At 39.3% G+C, this 23,945-nt stretch overlaps 4 protein-coding genes across 4 annotated transcripts; 2 read left to right on the forward strand and 2 right to left on the reverse strand.

The window, feature by feature from the left end:
- Positions 1 to 15: 15 nt before the first annotated feature.
- Positions 16 to 4,466, reverse strand: exosc5 (exosome component 5). Its single transcript, XM_022204192.2, has 6 exons — positions 4,333 to 4,466; positions 2,968 to 3,081; positions 2,506 to 2,627; positions 2,273 to 2,413; positions 399 to 488; positions 16 to 194 (listed from the first exon to the last, which is right to left on the reverse strand). The coding sequence occupies exons 1-6, from the start codon at positions 4,430 to 4,432 to the stop codon at positions 99 to 101; spliced, it is 663 nt and encodes a 220-aa protein (XP_022059884.2). The 5' UTR covers positions 4,433 to 4,466; the 3' UTR covers positions 16 to 98.
- A 2,449-nt stretch (positions 4,467 to 6,915) lies between these two features.
- On the forward strand, positions 6,916 to 9,082 carry LOC110957966 (zinc-binding protein A33-like). Its single transcript, XM_022204222.2, has one exon. It carries the CDS (start codon positions 7,382 to 7,384, stop codon positions 8,786 to 8,788), a length of 1,407 nt encoding a protein of 468 aa, XP_022059914.1. The 5' UTR covers positions 6,916 to 7,381; the 3' UTR covers positions 8,789 to 9,082.
- A 1,359-nt stretch (positions 9,083 to 10,441) lies between these two features.
- Positions 10,442 to 16,819, forward strand: bckdha (branched chain keto acid dehydrogenase E1 subunit alpha). Its single transcript, XM_022204193.2, has 8 exons — positions 10,442 to 10,765; positions 12,989 to 13,165; positions 13,278 to 13,364; positions 13,451 to 13,559; positions 15,100 to 15,261; positions 15,342 to 15,548; positions 15,628 to 15,769; positions 15,897 to 16,819. The coding sequence occupies exons 1-8, from the start codon at positions 10,652 to 10,654 to the stop codon at positions 16,246 to 16,248; spliced, it is 1,350 nt and encodes a 449-aa protein (XP_022059885.1). The 5' UTR covers positions 10,442 to 10,651; the 3' UTR covers positions 16,249 to 16,819.
- A 75-nt stretch (positions 16,820 to 16,894) lies between these two features.
- On the reverse strand, positions 16,895 to 23,933 carry b3gnt2l (UDP-GlcNAc:betaGal beta-1,3-N-acetylglucosaminyltransferase 2, like). The gene is made up of 2 exons (XM_022204195.2): positions 23,800 to 23,933; positions 16,895 to 19,122 (listed from the first exon to the last, which is right to left on the reverse strand). The coding sequence occupies exon 2, from the start codon at positions 18,992 to 18,994 to the stop codon at positions 17,744 to 17,746; it is 1,251 nt and encodes a 416-aa protein (XP_022059887.2). The 5' UTR covers positions 18,995 to 19,122; positions 23,800 to 23,933; the 3' UTR covers positions 16,895 to 17,743.
- Between the last annotated feature and the right edge of the window lie 12 nt (positions 23,934 to 23,945).

The raw sequence follows: 23,945 nt of genomic DNA on the forward strand, positions 1-23,945 counted from the left end.
CACAGCAGCCCAGAGTGGTTTCTAAATATTTTATTACAACATTAGTATTTGTATGCTTTGTTTTGTGTTTAAAAAAAAAAAACCTGCTTCTTTCTTCATCAGTGAGTTTTGGAGTATCGCCTCTTGACGGAGTCTCTGTAGAACTGGAAGATCTTCTCTGATGCTTTCTGACTCACTGCTATACACTGCTGCAGCTGTGGAAGGAGAAGAAAAGCAGGAAGTTAAACATCAGCCACAATACGAAATGTCTACAACTGCACTACAGATAGTTCTGAAACTAATCACTGACAAACAACACAAGAAATCAGCTGTTCTCAGTGTCACAACAGATCTGATTTTCACACATCAGCAGAATCACAAAGTTCATTTTGACAGTAATGTTCATGTGTTTTTCTTACCTCGTGAACTGAAAATGATCCTTTGGTCGATGACATCATCACTTTGCGCTCAGTGCTGTCAATCGCAAACGTCATCAAAGCTCGACTTTCCTTTAAAAAGCGACAAGACGAAAATAAATCAGCAAACCTCAGTGAGGATTTTTATAGCGCTGGCAGCAGTAAAAGGACAAATAATTCTTGTTAAAGGCTACATGGCCAAAGCAAAGTCATACAAGTGAAAGTCTAGTTAAATATTTCCCTGAACAGATTTTACATGTCCCAAAAAACAGGCCTGAATCATCAGATTTTCAACATTTCCATGGTCCTTGAACTACTCATCTGTGACACGTAGTTCTGTCTGGAAATGTAGTCAAATCAGAGCTTAGCATTTCACGAAAAGCACTTCATTCTTATTTTAAAAATCAACTGAAATAAAGCAAATACCAGATTCTCTAAATAGGAAAAAATTATAGGCCTCTTGGAAAAACCATGAAGTCATGAGTGACTCAGCTGCAACTGACGGTCACAGGACAAAAATTCTGGGACTTTTTGACTGAACTGAGTTGAACTGCAGGCAGTGTTTATACAGAGCAGACAAAAGTAACAGCAAAAATGTAAAAAGCAAAATACCTATAGCATGTAAAGTTACTTTATTCTAGTGTTGGTAACACTTTTGGGCAGCTGGAAAAATTTCTACATGTTGATTCCAGGTTACTAATTTTATTGTAAAAAAAATTATTAAAGAAATTCTCCTTTTTTCCTCTTTTATTACAATTATATGCATTATAACTGCGTCACACAGCACAGAGGGTGATTTTGAGCTCTCTCTACTTCTAGTTGTGCTGTTTCCGTGGAGGAGGGAGATTGTTATGTTGCAGTGAAAATGAGGCCAGAGTGAGTAAAAATATGAAAAAAAATGCTGAGAAACCGCTTGAGGTTCAGTGGGTCAAACAGTGTGACATCTACAGCTTTCTAGCTGAACGGAGGAATGATTCAGAGGCTGTACCGTCATAACCTGCACAAAGTGAACCATTTGGTACACAAGTACAGCTCATTTCACAGGAGACCGGCTAAAATCAGGTTCAAATCTACAAATATAGATCAACCACTGATGGGTGAAGTGAATAACATGAATCATCTTGTTGCAATGTAACGTTCTGCTGGGAAACCTTGAGTGCTGACATTCATGTGGATGTTTGACATGTACCACCCACTTAAACACTGCAACCCCCAACCCCCCATGGCAACAGTAGTCCTTAATGCCAGTTTCCACCCTCAGTAGGACAATGAACCCCGACGCACTGCAAAAACTGGTCAGGAGTGACCCAGGGAACACGACGTTTTAATGTTTTTAAATGTTGTACAGCACTTTGCGCTGCTTTTTTTTGTATGAAAAGTGCTTTATAAATAAAGTTTGATTTGATTTGACAGAGCTAAGGTGTTCACTCAGGTTCCACTCTCTCCAGATCCAAATCTTATTGAGCTTCTATGGGATGTGCCAGGATAAGCCTGACCTCGGTAAATCCCACCCTGCAACCCACAGAATTCACTGCTACAGGACATCTCCAGAGATCCTGTGTCCATGCCCCACTGAGTCAGAGGAGTTTTAGCAGCATAAAAGGGGCCAACACAATATTAGGCAGGTGGTCATAATGCTATGTCTGATCAGTGTAGAGTATACTCATGATCTGTCCTCAATAAAACTGATGATCTTGCTGGTATGAATAAATACATAACTCACATCTCTCATTCCAGTAAGGGGCTGCGTGAGAAATATAAATCAGTGGTTTTGTCTGATTTATTGACATTTTTCTGAGTGCTTTTCAGGAAATCTGACAATCGATCTATCAGCTGCTCTTTTTTTCTACGCTGCACAGCACGAGTCTCACGTTTACCTTCTCCTGAGCTGCAGTGGGGTCTGTGATGATTTCACCCTCTGCGGTGATGGCACAGGTAACTCCACAGAAGAGGCAACTCATAGGCAGCCCTGCATCCATAAGAGCCATGCAGGCAGCATTCAAACAGCAGGACAAGAGCTGAGGGGCACGTAAAGGAAGAACACTCGCCCGGTAATAAAACACCATTTCAAAGCACATCAACAGCGTCAGGGAGTTTCAATGAAGGATACCGAACCATCATCATGCAGCACTTGCAGAATTAGAGTGAGCGACGAACGAGGATGAAGAGACAAGAGCAGAGAGGCCTCGCAGGTTTCTCGCACACACTGCTCCTGTGATCGCTCTCGCACACCTAGAAAAGAAAGAAACTGCAACTGAAATGGCTCAGCTGTTCCACCTTGTGGTGAGCTGTGGTATAGTTTTAACACTTTAACAGCCTCCCAAAACCTCAACGTAACGCTTCATTTCCACTAAAGAAACTTATAAATCTGAAGAAAATACTTCTACATAAAGGTCAGACTTATTAGTTTCATTTTTATCCTTTCTACTTAGTTTCTTATATAAATGCCTTAAATAGTCATACTTCTGACAACAAGAATGGTACAAGTTCCCATAGCACATTAAAAACCCAGTAAAGAAATTAACTAAAGCTGCATAGTAAGAGATTTTTTCCCCCTTAGTTCACAACTTACTTGGCAGTCCTACTTTGGGCTGTATCAGCACCTCCAGAACTGCCCGGTCATAGATTTCCTTGCTGACTTTGACCTCTGCTGGTCCGTACACTCCAGCCATCACACTGGTGTCACCTTCAGATAAAAACAAAAGGTGTCATTATTCAGCAATAACACACTATTGATCCTGGAGGTAATCATGTGTACCACTGAGCACAACAGAATATAGACAATAGCAGAAAAACAGATATCTAGAAGGGAGAAATGTCAAAACCACAGATGAATCATCGGAGCTGGAAAAGAAGACAGAAACCAATAAATGTAGTGATGTTAAATCATTCAAGACAGAATGATTAAAGTTAAGGGTTAACAGATACCACAGTGTGCTTTTGTGGAGATTAGACTTCCTGTAAAACAGGTTGCAAATATTAACAGCTTAATTAGCAGCAATGAAAATGGTGTTGTATAGGGCATCCCGCAGAAAAATGACTGCAGCACATGAACAACAGCTCTCTATCCTTCTCATAATACTGAAAGTCGAGGTTTGATCAAAGGTTATGTGCTGCATGATCCCATAAATCCTTAATGAAGGATTTATTGGAAAACAGCAACATTCCATCAGTGCTGCTCTAAATTCTCACCATGTAGGATGTAGGCCTATTAGCTTTCAGCTCCTTATCACTCACTATGCAGGAGAAAACACTTAAAGGCTTTCACAAAATGATGGGTGTCACAGAGAAAATAAATACTTTGAGGACAGTTAACCTAGTAGTAAAACCAAACAACTGCAAAAGCTGATGTATTTGTACTATATCCGCATGACTTTTTCTTGGTCAGAAAGGGAGTTTGGGAGGTGACTATGCATGACTGTAAGCAAAAAAAAAAAAAAATACTATACTGTAACAAAAAAATATGCATTTTGCTGCTATTGGGTAAGTGAACCCCTAATTGACAAAACTGGTTAATTACATTTATTTTTAATTATTTTATGTCGCTGCGTTTTGTTTTGGCACTGGGTAGACCTAATATCTGTGGCCTCAAATTAGGCATTTGCTACAATTTTTGAGCATAAGGTGCAATTGGTAATTTTAGAGCAATCCACGTGTATTTAACTTAGATTACTTTTTGTGCAGTAAAATGATTTTTTTAAATAACAACTAAATGCTGCCACGTTAAATCTCATCAGTGTATATTTGCTCCCTTTTCTTCTAGCTTTATATAAAAAAAACACCCTCAGCTTCACATATTCCCTGAAATTCCTCTCACATTAACGAAGACTGCAGCCTCACGAGTAAAATGAGGAAACGGGCAGTCTGTCCTAACGTACATTTAGAATCCAAAACGCAAATACATACGGAATTTAACTGTTTGTGTTTCCATTGTTACCTTGTACGAAGGACGAAGAGCCGTCAGGTCGAGACAGTAAACTCTGTTCACATCCAAACTCTCTGAGACAAACATTTGAAGACCCGCTAACCTCCATCATGCTGCTACACGGAGAGGACGCCGTCTGTCGCAGCCAGATGACGTAATCTATTTTGCAGGCGATTTTCTTCTTCATGTGTTTTGTTTTTTATCGGCGAATCTCATTTTAAAAATTTTATACAGAGCGTAGTTTTATGGCATCAGCTCGCTAAATTTTTTAATTCATATTTCTAGAAAAAAATGTTACTATTTTAAATACAACGTTACTGTAATTTGATTACTGGGCTTTTTACTTGTGAATATCACAATCAGGAACCAGAGATTTGCTCAGTCTGGTCTCTTTATTTCTCCCACTTTCTGACATTTTTGTATGGTATTTTTTGTTGCACAAGTTGATGAATAAGACCTTGTTTTTTTAACAGTTTTTTTCCTATATGTATGCTCTTCAAAATACAACACTCAATTCCTTTGCTTGTTGTTGCGGCTTCCCCTTACCAAGCCTCGTAGCCGCTGAGAGCATAAACATAATAAAGAGTAGACACCGCTCGAGGTGCTGCGCAGCGAGAAATACGGCCGCCATCTTGGTCCGGTCACCCGCTCCACTCAGCGCTGTTTGACCGCGCATTTAATCCAGCTTAACTGTGAATATTAAACTGATTTTCACGCGTTTTTTATTTTTATTTTTTTTACTGCAAACGTCATACATGTAACTATGATACAGGACAAATGGTTCGGCGTATTTTAATATTCATAGCGGGAATAATAGTAATAATAATAATAGGTAATAGAATATTCTGATATTAAGCTCGACTTTAGACAGGTATTTTGCAAACACTGTAAACACACATACACACTAATATATGTTAGCGAAGCAGATAATGGCAGTAAAGTCAATTATTTTAATAATTTGAAGAGACAATATATGATTACGCTATATATACATATATAAACAAAATACTGACAGTAGCGGTCGATGCGGAGTCTACTCTTTATATATGTCCATGGCTGAGAGTGTGAGGTCGGGTCCTGGGTTCGTACCTTTGCGACGCGCAAGAAGTTTTATGGGCACAAACACGCTCAGATCCTCAGATATATTTTGGTGCATTTATTGCAGGACAAAAAGACAGAGCTGTCAGAGCACAGCAGTATGAACAACGTAACATGAAAAACCATATAACTAAACTGTAAAAATTGGGTATGGAAAAATGAAACGCGGTCAACAAAAAATACGGCTATGCCCGACCCTGACTCTCCCTCTGTGCCATAGGTGCGCGCACCTTTACGCACAACCTCTCACACGTGCACACGCCCACTCTAAGTGAAACACCGCCTCTGCAACACACACACACACACACACACACACACACACACACACACACACACACACACACACACACACACGTTTGTACTTCTATCTTAGTGAGGACATCCATAGGCGTAATGCATTTCCTAGAGCCTTACCCTAACCTTAACCATCACAACTGATTGCCTAACCCTAATCCTTACCTTAACCCTAACCAAACCTCAATTCATACCTGTTCTCTAAAAACAAGTCTTCACCCTCAAACATGGCTGTTTCAAAGTGAGGACAGGCCAAAATGTCCTCACTTTGTAAAAATGTCCTCACTTTGATAGTTAAATGCAGAAAATGGTTCTCACAATGGAGCAAGTACAAGAACACACACACACACACACTCAGACAGTGCACCTCACTCTGTCTCCTACACTTGTCATCAGTAACCATGATGTTGTCAGTGTTTCCTACAACAGAAACCAGTTTAGTCATTCATTTTAAAAGAAATACTCTTAAAATTCATTTATTTGTTTTACATGATATTTGAATAAGGATATTGTACTTTAATTATACTATATATACAACCCCTGTCAAAAGTTTTAGGACACTTTCTCATTCAAAAAAAGTAGAACCTGTCCTACAACTTTTGACATGGGGTGTATTTCATCATATGGATGTGATCAGGGCAGGACTCTGATCATACATGTAAAGTTTCAGGCAGATTGGAGCATGTTCAGGGCATTTACACAGCATTTGAAATTTCATGGTGAAGGATCAAAATTCCAGAGGCCGCCACGGACACGCCCTTTGACTTTGGAAAAAAGATTTAATAACTTTGGATCATTAAGGCCTCCTGTATGTACTGACCGAATTTGAGGTGAATTGGAGTTTCCACCTAGGAGGAGTTCGTTCTAGAAAAAAATGAAAAATGGGCAAAATCTGACATTCAACGCAAAATAGCTCACTTCCTGTTGGGTTTGGAATGTGGCTGTCACTGACTTTTTTGTTCAGCCTGATGTGCTGCATATGTGTACCAAATTTGGTAGCTACACCCCCTGTCAAAAGTTGTATAGGACAGGTTCTACTTTATTTGAATGAGAAAGTGTCCTAAAACCTTTGACAGGGGGTGTACATATATAGATATATAATGGCACTGTCTCTTCTTCAAGTACAGTGTATGGCTTGATTAAATTATATTTTAACAGGATCTGACAAGAAAAAAAGTACACAGTGGCAGATTGCAGCACAGTTTAGTACATACAGTAGTTTTTAATGTGTTCGTGAAAATATATCAGGAAAAATACATTTTAGTTTTGTGAATTGCTGACATTATGCAGTAGTTTTTATTATGAAAACTATGACAAAAAACTCAACACATAGGGAGGTATGTGAGAACTGTATTGCTCTCTGCAATGCACCAGTGACTGTTAAGAGTTTTCCAGGCTGGTGTAGGATGACAAAAGTTGTCAAGCAAAGTCCAAAGATAATCAGCATCAGATCTTTGTTATTAATAAGTAACCAATGAAAGGTGTGGATGATGACGCAGAAAGCAAGTTATGAATATCACTGACAAATCTGACTGTGCTGAAGCCAGGATGCCATTATAAAGGGTGTGATTCCTGTAACTAAACAACGCTGACTTGGAGGAATGTATGAGGCAAGCTGCAGGGAAAATACATTTGGTGAGTCCTTCATTTAAGAACAATTTGAAAACAAATGGCTGAGAGACTTCTAGAAAACTACCTGAGTTGCCACGTCTGCTCAGAGACTTTCAGAGATCCTGTGTCTCTAAGCTGCAACCACAGCTTCTGTTCAAGCTGTTTGCAAACATTCTGGGAACAATCTAAAAACAAAAACTGTCCCATCTGTAAAAGAGAATCCTCAAAAACAGATCTGGCTGTGAACTTTGCACTGAAGGAACTGGCTGACTCTTTTGCTGGGAGACAGAAAGCTGGATCATCTGAGATTAACGTGGAGGTGGTGTGTAGCAAACACCAGGAAGAGACTAAATTATTCTGTGAGGACGAGCAGAGGCTTGTGTGTGCTGTCTGTGAGTGTTCCCTCCACCAGAGTCACAAAGTGGTTCCCATAGAAGAGGCAGTGAGTCACCTGAAGGACCAGCTGAAATCTGACCTAAAGTCTCTGCAGGACAAGAGGGACAAATGCAAACAAGTGGAGGAAACATACAATAAAATTATTCAACACTCCAAGAAGCAGCTGTTGTCCACAGAGAGGCAGATCAGAGCAGAATTTACCAAGCTTTACCAGTTCCTGAAAGAGGAAGAGGAGTCCAGACTGGCAGCTCTGAGGGAGGAAGAGCAGCAGAAGGGGAAGACTATCGACAGAGAGGTGAAGAGGATTCAGGAGCAGCTCTCTTCTCTGTCAGACAGCATCTCTGTTGTTAAACAAGAGCTGCAGAAACACAATGTGCCGTTCCTCAGCGGTTATGAAGACACTCAGACCAGAGCCAGAGCCCAGAGCTCACTGTCAGATCCACAGCTGCTCTCAGGAGCACTGATAGATGTGGCCAAACATCTGGGCAACCTGTCCTTCAGAGTCTGGGAGAAGATAAAGGGGAAGGTCCACTTTAGTCCTGTCATTCTGGATCCAAACACTGCACACCCCCATCTTTATTTGTCTGATGATCTGACCAGTGTGAGAGGTAGAGGCACAAAGCAGGAGCTTCCTGACAATCCAGAGAGATTCATTAAATATAACATTGTTATGGGCTCTGAGGGCTTCAGCTCAGGGAAACACAGCTGGGACGTGGAAGTGGGAGATCATTCTAGCTGGTTTCTGGGTGTAACTAAGGAATCAATTGAAAGGAAAAGAGATTGTCCTGCTTTACCAGAAAATGGAATCTGGCGTTTAAAGTATTTCAAGGGAAAATACACTGATTGTCTTGGTCAGACTGTGGCAGTGGAGAAGAGTTTTCAGAGGATCAGAGTCCAGCTGGACTATGACAGAGGAGAGGTTTCCTTCTACGACCCTGAAGACATGACTCACATCTACACTCACAGAGAAACTTTCACTGAGAAACTCTTCCCATACTTTGAAATCACATATTTTAGTGATCCCAAAAGTATTGAGATCAAAGTCTGTCAAACTGAGATTTCATTGTGATGTTCAGGAAGTTAGTTCAATGTCCCAACTCTCACCTCCAAAATAAAAATCACGAATTTACAACAATTTATCATCACACTTTAACAGTGGAATGTGTTCTTGATAATCACATCTTTCATTTTCTTTCAATCAAATTTGATGCCAGTTAATTAATTTTCATCTCTGTGTCTGCGTTCTGAAGTACAACGTTTTCAGTTTCATTAAAGTTCATATATAATGTCTGACAAGGATGAAATCTACATTCTGTATACATTTTAGTCAATGTCTGTTCAGATTACATTAGAAAAGGCAAAAACAAACAATCAGAACAGAAATAAAATATCTATTAAAAGTGAAATTGGTTTAAATGTGATAAACCTTTAGACAGGTACAAACTGAGGCTAATTATTTATATTGTAGATAATAATAATTATTATTATTATTATTACTAATACTACTTTATTAACAGCATCTTCACTCGTCCACTGTACCAAACACTTTGTTTCTGGTTGTGTGAAATATTTCTAGTTTGTAAGATTGTTTTTTAACCTACTGGTTTGTTATTTTATCTTTAGGGTGTTTTGTTTACATTGTTTTATACATCATTCTCAGCATTTTAGAAGTACAGTGAATTAAACATCCTTATGTCTACTTGTCATTAATTATTGTTGTTTTGTTTTAGTGCAGAATTGAATTGTTGTTGAGGGTCACAGAAACTGATGGAACTGTTTCTAATTCTGTCTGGAAAAACAATGTGAATTGGTCTTCATGTTTTTTTTTGTATTTGCTACAATAACATTAATACATAAACAGCAAAAACTTATTACAAATGGAAATTGAACTGAAGACAAAGATGTAGTGTAGAGGGTCAGGGTTAGGGTTGGACTTTGTAGAAATCAATGTTAATATTTCAGCATCATAAAACCTCTGGGGGAAAAACACGTCATTTGCATAGTCTTGGATAATTCAGAGTCAGATTTTGACTTCAGCTAACCTTGATGAAAACATTAAAACATTTTTATAATGATTTTTGTCTCATTTCTTTTCGTTTCTTATCTTTTGATGTTGTGTATTACTTATGTTCTGTATATACTAAAAGCAAAAACAAATATGTGATTCAGAATGTGGCTACAGAGAGAGTCTTCTTCCTGAAGATAGCAGCAACTCAGCTACATTTAAAGCAGACACTGAAACAGCCTTTTTAGAACAGGGTTAAAACCAGATATTGTGGTGAAATATTTCATGTTTTCAGTATTCTGAGCTGAAAAAAAAATCTGAAATATGTTTGGTAAATTTTAGTGAAAAGGGGCACACGTGGGACCATTACAGTTGAAGTTGTTGTTCTTTGCATACTGAATAAATAGCTTGTATTTACAAAGGGCAGCTGCGGTATATACTTAAACCAAAAAGAAAAATTATGTGATTTGGAATGTGGCTACAGAGAGGGTCTTCTTCCTGAAGGGGGCGGGAATAGCAGCAATTCAGCTACATTTAAAGCTACAGACACTGAAAAAGCCTTTTCAGAACATGGTTAAAACTAGATATTATGTGAAACAGTCCATCTTTGCAGTTTTCTGAACTGAAAAAAAATCCGACATATGCTTTTGGTGAAAAGAGGCACAATCTGGGATTTTTAAAGTTGAAATTGTTGCGTTTTAATTTGAAGCTCTGACTGGATGTTGTTGTCATCCTGGCTGACTTGACTCTGCTGTTCCTGGATATCTTTTTCGGCCTGCATAGTGTGACAGTGGATGGGAGCAGGAGAGATCTATCTGTTGTTTTTAATTCGTCCCGTCACACAGCTGGGGCACGGTTTACTGCACAGGGTACCGCATCCGATTTGCTTGCATTGACGGTTCAATCAGACGACTGCGGAGAGTCCATATGGCGGCTGTGAGCAGTATGAGAAAAATGTATGGACTCTGTTTCCATGCTGTTCGCCAAACGGCAGGAAGAAAAGCATCGAGGCTGCTTCAACACAGAACCTTCAGAGTCACTGTAAGTCAAAACACTGTTGATAAAAACGGAGAAATAACACGAAAGGTCGCTTTAGCCAGTCAATGCTACGGAGGTTAAGTGGTCTGATTGTGGCCTGGAAAACAGCAAAACACATCCAGGAATGATATCAAAACTTGCCGTGTTAGGTTATTACGCAAAAGAGGGATAAATGTGTGCTTCAAGATTTAAAAATGCTCTGTTTTGGTTAAGAGTCAAGTGTTGCAGTCCATGAAAGATTCACAAGAACGCGTTGACATCTTGAGTTATCGCGATAACCTGTTAGCCGGCTAGCTTAGCTAACAACCTTGCAGAAACTGACGTAGCGTTGATTTTAAATCGATTCTCCAACGCAGCTGTGTCAACTTAAACTGACTGTGACATATATTACCAATAATGTGTGTTTAATTAGTTTGATTAGTTTAATTAGCAGCTTGCCTGGCTACGGAGAACCTTTTGTTTGTTGTTTTGATTCTGAAGCCGGAGCAGCTAGCCTTCCCGGCCGGCTAAAGGTATATCTAGCTTCCTTCCTATTGGTCAGCCAGAGGGGCGTTAAGAGGAAATCTCCAGAGTGAAACTTTTAAGGAAATATCATAAAATTTTAATCAAATGAATGTAATGTGGGGAAAAGAAACATCGGAACAGTTATTTCTTGTTCCAACTTAAATAAAACAGTATTTTTCTTTTTTTGACTTTCGTCCCCTTGTGTGCAGTCTGCCTGCCAGGTGTGTGTGTGTGACTAAAATGCATCTTATAAGTGTGCAGGTAAAAAAGGCAACTCGTGTAAATAACGTCACTCTGTATATTCACATTTTCTTCTAGCGGAGCATGAGAGCAGTTTTATCAGTGTCACATGTAGGACTACCTCTGAAAGTTATAATTGAACCTGTGCACCATTTCTAAGCTGTAAAAACTAATTTTCCAACATGCAAACTGAAATCTCTCTGTTATTGAGGGTGTTGAAGTGGATCCAGATTAAACTAGAAAATTACAAAAGTGACAGATAAACAGTTAATCAGTAATTTTAAAACGGCTGCCGAATTGCAGAAACTCCAATTTATGATACGTGCAATATCCATGTTGCAGGAGCTGTATGTTTTTTGATGGAGTTTATAAATAAAGCATTCCAAGCTGCAAAGATGCCCATAAATCATATTTTTCAAGTGTAATGAAACAGTTGTTTGGTGCAGATCCCAGGAAAAAAAAATCACATAATTTTTATGTTTGTTTTAGTGTAAAAAGACATGCAAAATTACAATTTCCACTACAACTGAGACTCCTATTGCGATCAAAGTACTCGCACTATTATTTATTTTTTGTATTGCATGTTGTTCAACCCTAATTTGAGAGAACGAAATTAGAAACTCAAAGGGCTGCAAATTAGGATATATTATTAATTTATGACACTGTGTACAGCTGTTATGTTGGTGGTTTTACAACTTCATGTTGTTCTCCTTGTGCAACGGTTGCACTTTTGATAGTATCTCATTTAATAATGTTTTATCACATATAAATCTATTGCACAGTGAATATTAACATGAAGCATGACTTTACAGGAGCAAAGTGCTTTCACAAAGGGAATCCAAAACAAACTTTGTATTTTGTGAATTGGTGCTACAAGAAATACAATTTTATCGGAATTAATGAAACTGAAATATCTGTTTTAAAAAAAATAAACAATTAGATATTGTTCTGGCCTCCAGAAATGACCTCCAAAATATAACAAAGACATTGATACTTGCCAGAAGTTTTGATGAGCTGCTTGTTAAGTTTTTAAAGATGATAGTATTTTCTAAAATCACACTGACCATTGCTAGACCACACCATAACCTATTTGCTGTTAGTAAAGAACAATACATTCAGTTTGTGTACTCTAACAGCCAAATGACATATTATCATTATGAAGATGTGGAGTTGTGTATTCTTGAAAATTACAGTTTATTCCATCATCAAGTTTAAAGCTAAATTATGTCAGTCTTCTGTGATTTATCCCAATCTGAACTGTTGTTTTAGGTTTTTAAAACGGGACATGTAAACCCCCTTTTTGTAATACGATCTCACATGTCTCATTCAGTCTCAGCCGAGCAGCTTTAGAGTTTTTTCTATGGATGTCATTATTAAGAGAAAGATGAATCCTCCTTTGTGGCGTCTATTGTAGAGAGAGCCTTCCTTTGCCAAAGCCACAGTGACATTATTAATAAATAATGCTCGCATTCAATCTTTCAGGCCGTGCACCAGCAGCAGCCCTTTGACTCATCTCTGGAAAAGCCCCAGTTTCCTGGAGCCTCAGCAGAGTTTGTGGATCATCTGGAGTTCATTCAGCCCAATGTCATCTCTGGGATCCCGATTTACAGAGTGATGGACAGGCAGGGCAAGATCGTAAACCCCTCTGAAGACCCCCAGGTACAGCCATCCTGCCTGAGCTCCTGGTTAATAAAAGCACCGCTATGAATTCATCTCCCAACACATTTTAGGGGGTTAAAGTTAATTTATTTTGTGTTTCATCCCTGCTCAGCTCTCCAAAGAGACAGTTCTGAACTTTTATCAGAAGATGACTCTACTGAACACAATGGACCGCATTCTTTATGAGTCTCAGAGACAGGTATGTTTTTTTCCTCCTACAGTTCCTGGTTGAACTGCTGAGGAGAGACATAAAGGAGTAATAATCTTTTTTTGTTTGTTTTGCAGGGTCGGATCTCCTTCTATATGACCAACTATGGAGAGGAGGGGACTCATGTTGGAAGTGCTGCTGCTCTCGACCCAAATGACCTGGTTTTTGGTCAATACAGAGAAGCTGGTAAGGGTCCAACTGCATGTAATTTGGTGTTTTTCTCTGATTTAGATTCTCTGAGAAATATATACAAACATTTAGATAATGACCAAAGCATTTTACTGAATTGCTCTTTTTTAGTAGTTACCATCAAATAGCTGTTTTAAACGCACATTATAAGAAGATCAGTGACATGTTGAGCACTAAAGCTCTGCATCAAGCTTGTTAGGCAGTTTTATCTCCACAGGTACAATGGTGCTTGCTTTGATGCACAATAATTACACGATTATGTTTGAGGTAAACAACGCCTCATTCAATCAGTGACTCACTTCACTGGTTTGCATTTGGAAAAAATAATTAAGTCAGATTTTTATTTGTGTATCAGCAGCAAATGTTCTTTAAAATACAGGATAGAAATAGATGAGTTGAACACAGCACTCCAAAAACATGCAAGTGTGCTGCACAGAATAATGACACATTAATTAAAATTTTAATCGTATATTGTCTGTATTTGTTTTGTTTCTGAAAGATGACTTGCACCTCATTTTCACATAGTTTTTGCTTTATATCCATAAATTTGTACAATATATAGACTTTGCCTCCTGGTTTATAATGCAAAGAAATGTTTTTTTTATTACAAATGGATGGAAACTTCGCCGCTGTACAAGAGAGACTAATCAAATGTTATCAGTTTGTACCGTCCAGTTTTAAGTTAATCATTTTTCAACATAGTCGAGTCAAATTCTGCACTGGAAAAAAATTCAGAAGCGAAGTTTTGTGAATACATTAGAGCTAACAGAGGGAGTTCTGGTTCATTCCGGTGTGCTTTAGAGTCCAGTACAAGGTCCTATTGTTGGTGTTTATGGCCATAAAGGGGCGTGCCACCACCTACATCTCAGAACTGTTGGCAATTTACCAACCTGCCAGGACTTTCCGTTCATCGAGCCACACCTCCTTGGTTGTCCAGAGGGCAAGATATCGAAAGTTTGTTGACCGCTCTTTTGCCGTTCTTGGCCCTAAGCTTTGGAACTCTCTTCCATCGCACTTACAGTCCATTTCTGAACTAAATGTTTTTAAATGTTGTCTGAAAACGCACTTGTTCCGTGTAGCATTTGACACTTAGCTCCTTTTAGAACTGTGTGTTTCTTAAAATGCCTTTACTTTTTTATTTTACTCTGTTAAGCGCCTTGTGTTCCTTTTGGCAGTTGGAAGGTGTTTTATAAATAAAATTTGATTGATTGATTGATTGATTGATTGATTCATATACAAACACAAAGCCAATGTGGAAATAACGTGTAAAACAGGCCAAGCAAGTCTATCAAGCCACAGCAGTCACCCCTCGTACACTTTCCTGCCACTGTACAGCCTCCTAAACATTCTCCATAAGCGGACGTAACTGCCACCTCACCCTCTTTACTCCCTCTCACTGCTTTTTCACCGTCTATGTCTTTTGGAGCCCTCTTCATATACCCACTGCGATGCACATTGAGTCTAAAACCATCAGTTGACCCTTTTCTGTCCTTTTCTTGGGAGTAACTGTTTTAATAATTCCTGCGTTGGCCTGCAGGAGTGCTGATGTACCGTGGTTTCCCCCTGGATCTCTTCATGGCTCAGTGTTACGCCAACGCCGACGACCTCGGGAAGGGCCGCCAGATGCCCGTCCACTATGGCTCCAGAGATCTAAACTTCGTCACCATCTCTTCTCCTCTGGCCACGCAGCTTCCCCAAGGTGAGCAGCACACCTGTTCATCAGCCTACCAGCGCATACATATGCCTGTAGCTACATATTCACGCTTCGGTTTGTTTCAGCTGCTGGAGCTGCATATGCGTTGAAGAGAGAAAACGAGAACCGCGCTGTGATCTGTTATTTCGGAGAGGGCGCGGCCAGCGAAGGGGACGCGCACGCCGGGCTCAACTTCTCCGCCACCCTCGAGTGCCCGCTGATATTCTTCTGTCGCAACAATGGCTACGCCATCTCCACCCCCACCAATGAGCAGTACAGGGGAGACGGCATCGGTAAGCCTGAGTTTGGTTTTCAGTTACGTGTGATTTGAGATCCACAGCCGCTATAACTTTCGTTTGCTTGCTTTCACAGCCGCTCGTGGTCCCGGTTACGGCATGTTGTCGATACGTGTGGATGGAAACGACGTGTTTGCCGTGTACAACGCTACAAAGGAGGCAAGACGCAGGGCTGTAGCAGAGAACCAGCCTTTCCTCATTGAGGCCATGACCTACAGGTTGGTGGATGAGTGACACATGAAGCAACTTCTAGACTAACAGCTCACCATCCTAGTCAGTCATTGAGGTAACTGTGTGGCAGGATTTGAGTAAAACGATGCCTTACTAATTCTTTCCGTCCTCCAGAATCGGCCACCACAGCACCAGCGACGACAGCTCGGCTTACCGCTCGGTGGACGAGGTGAACTACTGGGACAAGCAGGACCACCCCATCTCCAGGCTGAGACACTACATGACGGCCCGCGGCTGGTGGAGCGAGGACGACGAGAGGAGCTGGAGGAAACAATCCCGCAAGACGGTGATGGAGGCGTTCGAGAGGGCCGAGAAGCGGCTGAAGCCCAACCCCGAGCTGCTGTTCACCGACGTGTACCAGGAGATGACACCCAACCTGGAAAAGCAGAGGGAATCCCTGTGGAGACACGTACAGCAGTACAAAGAGCACTACCCACTCGACCTGTATGACAAATATCAACACTGATGGGGCGGAACCGGCTGCGATTTGGTGAACAAACAAGGGAGTGGGTGGCAATGAGACTGGGAGATGCACTGTTGCACACCTTCTACTGTACTGACAAAATGTAGTTTGGATATTTCTGACTTCACAACAGAAAAAAGATTATGCTATCAGAAATTGTTCATGCCTCTGGGTTTGGTGCCTTAAGTTAATAGATTTACTGTCAGTGAAGCTCCTCAATAAAATCTAAAGTCGCTCCTTTGTCTCATTATGTCCAGCGACTCCGGTGTTTCTAGTTTGAATGCATTATTCGTACAAAATAACCAGGCAAATCGAGCAATAAACGGTTGTGTTTGTTCTCCTTTTCTGTGATTATGGCATTTAACAGGTTTCCTTGTGCATCATTGAGGTGACTGGTTTAACTTCTGTTGGGACACTTTCCTATTTTACTGTTTTTTGTAGTGTACAAACCCAAATTTTAGAGGGGTTGGTATGCTGTTCTGCTGTTACACATCACTCTAACTCCCACAGCTGTATACTTGTCTAGTTTATATTAGAGTTGGCGTTTTGTGGAAAATAAACTGTGGAACTTTCATCGGCTTTGTTAATTTTCATTTTAAATTCAACGATAGAATGGAAAGTAAAACGAAGGACATATCTAAGTAGTACTATAATTGATTTTGAAGTGATATTGTGACCTTTTAAATGTTTTTAATCAAGGTTCAACTTTTTTTTGCTATTAAGATACCCAGTCCTGGTAAAGCTGGTGGAGCTAACACAATTTTCTGTATTTCACTCCATAAAATATAGGGCAACATGGGGCTATTCTGGCCCCCTTTTTCTGTCATATGATATTTGTACTGGTTGTACTGGTTAATATGCACAAAATCATGATAGAATGGTACACAATGCACCTCAACAGCACCATTTAATAATATAAACAGTTTTTAAATGGGAAACATAATAAATAAACTACAGGCTCATAATCAATGCAAGGGTTAGGGCCAGAATAGCCCCACACATACTTGGATGGAAAATGAACCAGCATAGTGAAATTTTGATGTAGGCCACTAATTTTACACTGTCTCATAGCATGCACTATCCCAGACTATACAAGAAATGTACCAGAACACAACATATTATAGTTTATTACATCCACTATCTTACCTTCTCCAAACTGGCAATCAAGGTCCAAAATCTGCTGTCTTCAATGTATATTCTTCCTGAGCTGTTCTGCTATCCAGTATGCATGCCTGAACTAGATTCCTTTAAGTTATCATATTACAGGATACACAGGGAAAAAGATGCCAGTACTTTACTGGGAAATGCCCTGTGACACAGTCCCAGTAGCCCATTTCATGCAGCAGGGGCCATAATAGCCCCGTTGCTCTACAGTAGATGGTCAAAAACCCTCCATTATGACTCCTCCTTTTACACAACAGTGAAAAAGACATTAATCAGGCTTTGACATGCTACTGAACTAAGCATTTAATGTCTTTTTTTTTGTTGCTCCTTGTGTTCAACAAGTCAAGAAGGGGCTGTGGATGCCCTTCCACAGCTTCTTCATCTGCTGTGGGGAGCGCCGGTGAATCAGAAGGTGATCTTTGTGCACACACAGGTTCTCCCGATCCTGCTCCTTGACGTCAAAGGTCTTAAATCCTGCGTGGGCCTCGGGAGAAACTCCTAAAGCCTTAAAGCACATCGCAATGTAGACGTCGTCGATGGGAAAGAAAGGGACGAGGCGTAAGACTGAATGCAGCGGTTGCAGCAAATCTCCGGAGAAAACGAAGCCGCCTCCGCCAGCGTAAGCAGGGTATGGGCCGTCGTAGAAGCTCAGGGGAATGAAGTATTTGTTTTTAGGGTCTCTGTGGGGGCTCGCTGAGCTTATGACATGCCCGACATACAACCGAGAAGCTTTCGAAGCCCCCAGAGACTGCAGGTACCTGAGCAAAGCAGGAGTGTTGACGAATACGTCGTCATCCCCGCTGAAGATGAAGGAAGCGTGATGGCAGCTTTTGGGAGCCCACTGGAGGAGCACGTTCATTTTGAGCGTCAGGTTAAAGAGGGATTCGCGGAAGTCCCACTGCAGCATGTCTCCGTAGTGTTTGGCTTCAAGGGCCACCAACGGGGTGAAGTCGGGGTCTTCCGGAGGGGAGCTACCCAAGAGGAACACCAAGCGAACTCTCAGTCCGCCCGGATACATCCCTTCACGGCCCCACGTCTCCCGCACCGCCTGCCTCTGCTCAAAGTGCTCGGGAGTCGACTTGATGGCCAAAAGGAGGAAGGTATTGTTGCAGCTGGGTTGGTCAATGAGGACCGGAGGAGACTTGCACTTCATTCCCTGCAAAAAAGTCTGAAACAGCACCGGGTAGGTGGTGAAGTCCTGTATGTTGGTTTGCAGAAGCTCCTGACTCGTCTCTCTGCAGCCAGACCAACTGGAGTTACCTCTGATGTGGTTTTCGGCATTTTCCACGCTCCTCAGGGCCGAATACAGCAGGCGGTTCCAGTACGCTCCGTTCTGAGGGATGGCCTTTCTGAGGTTGTTGGAAATGGTGGCGTTCAGCTTGGGCTGAGGCGTGGTGGAGGCCTCCTGGGTGGGGGGTTGGATTTTCACATCGCTGTCGTGGACCTCGAGGCTGTGCTGCCTCAGGACGTCCTCCAGGCCAGCCTGGTGACCGTAGGCGGACTCCAGGTGCAGCGACGAGTAGAAGAAGACCAGAATTAAAGAGACGAGAAGAATCACAGCGCTGATGGTTTTAATGCGTCTCATTGGCTCGAAGTAAGTAAACCAAGCTGTGCGGTGAGTCGCTCTAGAAGTGGATCATCTTTCAGGGGAGATGGTGAATGTGTGGCCTCCGGTTACACAGACTCTGGCAGCAGGTGACAGACTGGATGTAGCTGCCAAGAGAGTTAAAAAAAAACAAAAACAGACGTGACAGGAGAGCAGGATGAAAATCAGCCTCAACACAGGAATACTGTGAATCATACAGCAACATGTTATCCAAAGTAAATCAGTCCACTAAGAAAGTTCCTTGAAGACGTTTCACCTCTCATCCAAGAGGCTTCTTCAGTTCTACAGCAACATAGTTCTGTTTAACTGTCAAATACACCGAAAGACATAATGGCAACTGCTTTTTGACCAAAACACCCTGATTCCAAAATCAGTTCATATTAAATCATACTTGGCTTCATATTCTGCTCCTTTAACATTAATGTCACAGTTTTTATTTGAATAATCTTCTTTAATTAACACCCACATGGCAGAACTAGACAAGCAGCTATGACCGATTGTGCTGCTACATATGTGTGGATGTATTCTGTTCATGACATAAGTCTTTTATGTGATATTGACAATTATTTAAACCTCCTGAAATAACAGACCTATTATATTATGGGAGTAATGTGAAGTTACTTGTACTTTTCCACTTTCTGCTTCCATATACTTGTACTCCACGACAATTCAGAGGCAAATATTATACTTTCTATGTCACAATTTGTTTGAGTTATTTAACAATACAAAATATAGTTAATGAATGAATTATGATGTAATATCATAGATTATGATAACCTCTAACGATCCCTGAAGGGAAATTCACAGCAGATTATACTATATAAGAAAGATAAGTTGCTTTTACCAGCTTCAATATTAAAGTGATGAACGCATTAATCCACCAATAATTACAATCCAATGAAATGTGATTATGAAATCTGACTTTCTTCACTGGTAGTAATTTTACTTTTGCTACTTTAAGTCCATTTATAAGCAAATACTCTCATAAATATAATTGTTTATGTATGACTAGTAACAGTATTTCTACACTGTGGTAGTTAGTACTTTCATTTAAGTACAATATCTGAGTATTTCTTCCATATCTGGTGGAATTACTCTGAAAAATATGACTTACCAAAGTATACCGCACAACTTAATAAACTAGCATAACCCTTAGGTGCCAATCTTAAAGCTACAGATATCTTTAAAGATAATTATGCAGCATAAAAATATTATATATGAATATTACTTTTGACTTTCACTTAGTACATTTTTAAACCAACATCAGTCCTGATCATAATTACAAGACATTCACTCTGGATTTTTACTTTTTAAAGGCCTGTTTGGTTTTTTTTTAAAGAAGAAAACATTAAATATGAATTATTTTCAACACAATAAACTACAGTAGAATCTCGTGTGAACATATAGTCCATGTAAAATGTTTAGTATAGTGGAATATGCCATTCTGCATTATGAGTGCTCCTATTTTTGGTACTTTGATGCCAATATTTTTATGCTTTTACTTAAGCATACATTAAAATGCATTCCTTTTACTTGTAACTGAGTATTTAGTCACTGTGGCACTTTTATTTAACTACAAAACGTGACTGTTTCTTCCTCTTCTGTCAATTATCCACCATAATAACTACTACTGGAGTTAATCTGTTCATCCATTTTATTGTTGTCTATGCTTTATGCCACTGGTACTCTGCAATTATGGTTGACTTCTGTTCTGCTGGCTGTAGAGTGAATTGCCCCTCGGGGACAATAAAGATTCCTTGAACCTTGATGATAAAATTATAACTCGATAATATTTTCCTCTTTCGATCAGTGCATTTTTAAACCTGCATCATTCCTGATCATACTTACTAGACACTTCAGGATTTCAACCATTGTGCCATTGATGTATTGTGAAATGAAGAATTCTTCTTCCATATAGTAAATTGTAAGGAAACGTGTTTTAGATTTTAAAAATATAGATTATGTCAATGATTAGCAGCAATATTAATTTTCATGCATCTCATGTGTTAACATATGGTCTGTGTATAAAATGTCTGCGGACGCCATAGTCTGTGGACTACCTTTATTTGTAGTACTTGAAGAATGTTTTGATGCCAATAATTTTACTGAAGTATACATTTAAATGCTTTTTTTTAACTTGAAACTGAGTATTTAATCACTGTGGCCCTTTTATTTAACTACAAAACGTGACTGTTTCTTCCTCTTCTGTCAAATATTAACCATAATAACTACTACTGGAGTTAATCTGTTCATCCATTTTATTGTTGTCTATGCTTTATGCCACTGGTACTCCGCGATTGTGGTTGACTTTTGTTCTGCTGGCTGTAGAGTGAATTGCCCCACGGGGACAATAAAGATTCCTTGAACCTTGATAATAAAATTATAACTCGATAATATTTTCCTCTTTCGATCAGTGCATTTTTAAACCTGCATCATTCCTGATCATACTTACTTAGACACTTCAGGATTTCAACCCTTTAAAAGTCAGTTTACATTGTGCCATTGATGTATTGTGAAATGAAGAATTCTTCTTCCATATAGTAAATTGTAAGGAAACGTGTTTTAGATTTTAAAAATATAGATTATGTCAATGATTAGCAGCAATATTAATTTTCATGCATCTCATGTGTTAACATATGGTCTGTGTATAAAATGTCTGCTGACGCCATAGTCTGTGGACTACCTTTATTTGTAGTACTTGAAGAATGTTTTGATGCCAATAATTTTACTGAAGTATACATTTAAATGCTTTTTTTTAACTTGAAACTGAGTATTTAATCACTGTAGGTGAAGGGTTTAGTTCAGGCAACTGGACTTAATCTTGTGATCTTGAAGACGTTTCGCCTCTCATCCAAGATTAAGTCCAGTTGCCTGAACTAAACCCTTCACCTTCACCCTTCATGTGTGAACATATAGTCCATGTAAAATGTTTAGTATTGTGGAATATGCCATTCTGCATTATGAGTGCTCCTATTTTTGGTACTTTGATGCCAACATTTTTATTCTTTTACTTAAGCATACATTAAAATGCATTCCTTTTACTTGTAACTGAGTATTTAATCACTGTGGCCCTTTTATTTAACTACAAAACGTGACTGTTTCTTCCTCTTCTGTCAAATATTAACCATAATAACTACTACTGGAGTTAATCTGTTCATCCATTTTATTGTTGTCTATGCTTTATGCCACTGGTACTCCGCGATTGTGGTTGACTTTTGGTCTGCTGGCTGTAGAGTGAATTGCCCCACGGGGACAATAAAGATTCCTTGAACCTTGATGATAAAATTATAACTTGATAATATTTTCCTCTTTTGATGAGTACATTTTTAAACCTGCATCATTCCTGATCATACTTATATTCATTGAAATTCAGGATTTCAACCCTTTAAAAGTCAGTTTACATTGTGCCATTGATGTATTATTATTAAATTAAGAATTCTTCTTCCATATAGTAAATTGTAAGGAAATGTGTTTTAGATTTTAAAAATATAGATTATGTCAATGATTAGCAGCAATATTAATTTTCTTGAAGAATGATTTGATGCCAATACTTTTGTACTTTTACTGAAGTATACATTTAAATGCTTGTTTCTACTTGAAACTGAGTATTTAACCACTGTAGTACTCTTACTTCAGTACAAAATCTGACTCTTGCGTCCTCTTCTTGTGGAAATATTCTGAAATATGACTCACTACACTGTAAGACACATCTTAGTAAACAACAGAAAATAAACATATCTGTTTGATGTCATTTCAAAAAAATAGAAAAGTAACACAGAGTTCCTTCGAAACAAATAAAAAATATATCTACATATTTTTTCACTTTGACAGAGTGAAAGTTTAAGCTAAAATCAGTCCTGATCAAAACTACCAAATATTCGATCAGTTTTACACCTTTAAAAACCTGTTTGCTTGTTTTTAAAGAAGAAATCTTAAAAGAAATTCATTCTTCTCCATATAATGAACTGTAAGAGGGCTTTTAAAAATGATCATCACTGTCTGTTAGACCAGTTTAACTTCCGTATTCCATTCTTATCTTTGTTTATTTTGCTGTTAAACGGTGTAAGATTAAAGTATCTCCATGTAAAATGTCTACTAATGCTAAACCTGCCATTGTGCATTTTAAGTACTTTTTGTCAGTTCGTTTGTGCTTTTACTTAAGCGTACATTTAAATGTAGTTAAAAAAATAATCAAAGTATGATATATCTACTGTATATCATTTCCACTTTGACAGAATAAATGTTTAAGGTAAGATCAGTCGTGATTATAACTAACAAATATTCAATCGTTTTTACACCTTTAAATAATAGTTTGCTTGTTTTTTAAATAAATTTCTTTAGTACGAAATCCGACTATTTCTTCCTCTTCTAGTAGAATTAAATCAAACATAGTAGAGTTACATCCTGTTGCGGTCAATTCTAAAAACATTTTTCGCTTTCAGTGCAGATGCTGACGTTTCATTGCAGATCTGTTAGTTTAGTTTAAAAGGGAAAATAGGCCAGCCGCAGGTGATGCGGTTTTCTAAAGGCAGCCCGCAGCTCTCCAGTGTTTAATTAAAGACAAAGTGACTGAGAAACAAATAAGAAGCGACAAACGTCCCGAGGGGCTCCGCTGATTAAACAGTTTAAATGAAGAACACACCTGAGCTAAATGCTCACAACAGAAACAGAAGAAAATCACTCTTTCAAAAGACGTTTTACGGAGTCATTGCAAAATAACCAACACACCTAAGCGGCACCTTTGGCAAAGTCAAAAAAGAGGAAATTGATCATCAAATACTTACTAAAGCAATGGAGGCGCTCCGGAGCAGCTCGTATCTAAAGCGACAGAAAATAATTTGTTCCACTCTCCGGGTCCAAGCAGCAGATGAACAGGTGCAGAAAACCGCGTCATTTAGCTTTCCAACAAACACCACGTTTTCTTTAGAGG

The sequence above is a fragment of the Acanthochromis polyacanthus genome, chromosome 13 (assembly GCF_021347895.1).
Source record: "Acanthochromis polyacanthus isolate Apoly-LR-REF ecotype Palm Island chromosome 13, KAUST_Apoly_ChrSc, whole genome shotgun sequence".
Classification (NCBI taxonomy): domain Eukaryota; kingdom Metazoa; phylum Chordata; class Actinopteri; family Pomacentridae; genus Acanthochromis; species Acanthochromis polyacanthus.